This window comes from Hyperolius riggenbachi, chromosome 1 (genome assembly GCF_040937935.1).
Source record: "Hyperolius riggenbachi isolate aHypRig1 chromosome 1, aHypRig1.pri, whole genome shotgun sequence".
NCBI lineage: Eukaryota > Metazoa > Chordata > Amphibia > Anura > Hyperoliidae > Hyperolius > Hyperolius riggenbachi.
Window position 1 is genome coordinate 327,720,782 of NC_090646.1, and position 3,239 is coordinate 327,724,020.

Here is a 3,239-nt window from a genome sequence, read left to right on the forward strand (position 1 = left end):
GGCAGGAGGTCTGAGTCTAGAGCTCCAATATTATCTGCAGCTTTTCAGCACTAGACACACCACAAAGCTAGGACCAGCACCATCACTGGGGAAAGAGAGGACCTTCAGCCAGCAATTACACACAGCTATTGTATCCATAAGTAGGAGGGGGAGACGGAGAAAGAGAGAGGAGCAGGGAGAGCTCATCATCAAGTCATGCAGGATTGACTGCAAAGGGGAAGGTAATCGATGGCAAAGCTTTGAATCTGAATTAGCCTGGAAAGCAAAAGGAGAAGAAAGGGAAGGAAGAGGAGGGGGCGAATACAAGGAAACCTGCAAGGAAGATGGAACTTACAATGGAGAATTTAGGGAATATCCACGGTGTACCCCATTCACAGGCTGGCGATTTAATGAGCACCACACACAGCAGACAACCTTCCCACAGGAATCTGGTTTCTCATGGCCGACATGCTATGGTGACAAGCATGGCTTCCATTCTGGACGGAGGGGAATACAGAGGTGAGCATACACTGGCTGGTCCGCTGCATCCTGCCATGAACATGTCTTGTGAATCTCCATCAGGAATGAGCTTAAGCAGTACCTACACTACACTAACCCCTCTTCAACACCTGCCACCAATATCTACTGTTTCTGACAAGTTCCACCATCCACACCACCACCATCATCATCACCATCACCAAAGACTTACTGGGAATGTAAGCGGAAGTTTCACGTTAATGAGGGATGATCGGGGGTTAACATCTATGGGCAATCTCTATGGTCATTACCCAAAAGATATGTCCTCCATGGGTCAACCGCTATCCCCGCTTTCCAATAGCCTGGGTACTTTGCACAACTCACAACAGTCACTAGGCCCATATGGTCATGGTGGGCACTTAGCCAATGATAAAATGTTATCACCAAACGGGTTTGACTCTCATGCTGCCATGCTATCTAGGAGTGAGGACCATCTGACAAGGAGTTTAGGAGCTCCTTCAGCAGGAATGATGCCTCCTTTAAATGGAATGCATCCACATGGACACCACCATGCATCGGCCAATGGCTCAGTCCTTAGCGAAAGGGACAGACAAATATCAGCTTCCGGGTCTCAGGCTGGTGGCAGTGGTCAAGTGGAGGAAATTAATACCAAAGAAGTTGCTCAAAGAATCACTGCAGAACTAAAGAGATACAGCATACCCCAAGCCATCTTTGCTCAAAGAATTTTGTGCAGGTCTCAGGGTACCCTGTCTGACCTTCTTAGGAATCCAAAACCTTGGAGTAAACTAAAGTCTGGACGAGAGACCTTCAGGAGAATGTGGAAATGGCTACAGGAACCGGAGTTCCAAAGAATGTCAGCTCTGAGACTGGCAGGTAAGATCATAGTTCTTACATCCAAGATTAGGCGCCATTGCATTATGCATAAAATGCATCCCAGCTATAGTTATTTAGTTAACAGAAAGGCTCCATGTGGAATGTGCAGCTGGCTTATGTTTCCCAACAAAAAAAGACCTGATTTCACGTGAGCGAGAAAAGCTGTCCCTCTGTCTGAAATCTCCAATCTCTTTAAAAGTGGCAATGAAGTATATATATATATATATATATATATATATATATATATATATATATATATATATATATATTTATATTTATTATAAAGTTTGGGAACAGAGTGTTCTGTAACTGGAGCGACCGGGGACCGAGGAATTGTTCATAACCAGTAATAGGGTGGCCATGTCCATATTTACGTCTGGGAGTCTGTATGGCAAGTGGCATGGCTATATTGATAACAACACATCGCGCCATAACAACCTGGGGCCTGTAGCAAATTAGATAAAATACAAGGAAAGTAGCGAGGAGTAAAGGTGGCACTAATGATCCAATGTTTTTCATCCAATCTTACCATTTCTATGTAATATAAGGGACTGCCTTATCATCCATTCAAAATATTCATTCAGTTTACCCCTATATTACATACAGTTGATACATTTGGATGAAAAATATTGGATCAGTAGTGGCCACCTTTAAAAATAGCCGACTTGCACGACTACAATTCCCTATTGCCATTATAGACGAATCGAGATTAAAGTAATTGACTAAAAGGAAACGTGCATGGATAGCTGTTTTCAGATAGATAAGTTGTAGATATAGTAGTATATGTTTTGACAACTTGGAAGTAGTTTCAGTTTTGTTCTTTTGCATGAGTTTCTGAGTGATTTGGTCAATACCGGCGAGCACTTCTATCTTCCCATATATCTCCTGCTACAACCTTCTCCCTCTCCGAGTGACAGGTTCGCTTTGGGATGTGTGCACAGTGAAAAGGAAAGTGGCAGAGGTCAGCTGTAGCTAGAATTCAAGCAGCACATGTTAGGGTGACTAATGAAAAGGGACGCGGTAGATGCTGCAAATGCACCGAAGGCTTTGCCGCTTCCCTGGGCTATTCAGCCGATTGATCAATGATCAATCGATCGGGGAGGGGGCAAGTTGAATACATTTGGTGAATTTACATCTATGTATGATACTGTTGCAATCACTGTAGAGAAAGTATGTAATCTCTGACTCCCCTTTACCTCCGTTCTCTCGCTGTCTCTCACGGTCACCCCCCCCCCCCCCCATCCTCCCTATTTCTGCCCCTCTCCCCACACTCGACCACCCCCTCTCCCCTTCTCTCTTTCCTCCCTGCGCTCCCTTCTCTCTTTCTTCCCTTTAGGAAAATAGAATCTTCTTGCTAGCTCCTCTCTCAGCTGCTCCCCGGCCTATCGATCTGTGCTAGGCCTCTTCATCTCACAAATGGCAGATCCAATCAATTGTCTATAGCACACACACAAGGCCACTGGGGATTCTTCCCTGCGTCCCACCGACTCTATCACATCAGTATACCAGTCACAATGTTGATCATCTATCTATCTATCTATCTATCTATCTATCTATCTATCTATCTATCTATCTATCTATCTATCTATCTATCTATCTACTATTTATCTATCCCTGCTCCTAACTATATTTGCAGAGAAGCCAGGCCTGTGTGTATTAGGTGATGGTTCTGTTTCTGTATCCCTTATTTCCATGTGATCGATATACATTTTGCTATTAATTATAGACAAACATTTTTTTATATTTTTCTACTACCAATAAATGAGCCCACGTCTGAAAATGTAGCTATGAGTGCCGTATACATGTTACATGTTCTCATGTGCAGTAAAATGTATTCAGAGCATGAAATTGCATTGCCATGTCAGTGTGCCCGTGCCATGGTTCTATTC

The 3,239-nt window shown here is 43.7% G+C and overlaps 1 protein-coding gene across 1 annotated transcript in view; it reads left to right on the forward strand.

Moving 5' to 3' along the window:
- The first annotated feature begins 323 nt into the window (after positions 1-323).
- ONECUT3 (one cut homeobox 3) overlaps positions 324-3,239 on the forward strand; it is a 173,444-nt gene continuing 170,528 nt past the window's right edge. Inside the window, exon 1 of the mRNA XM_068271184.1 lies at positions 324-1,350. Coding sequence (XP_068127285.1) covers positions 324-1,350 — 1,027 coding nt within the window. The remainder of the gene's footprint in view (positions 1,351-3,239) is intronic.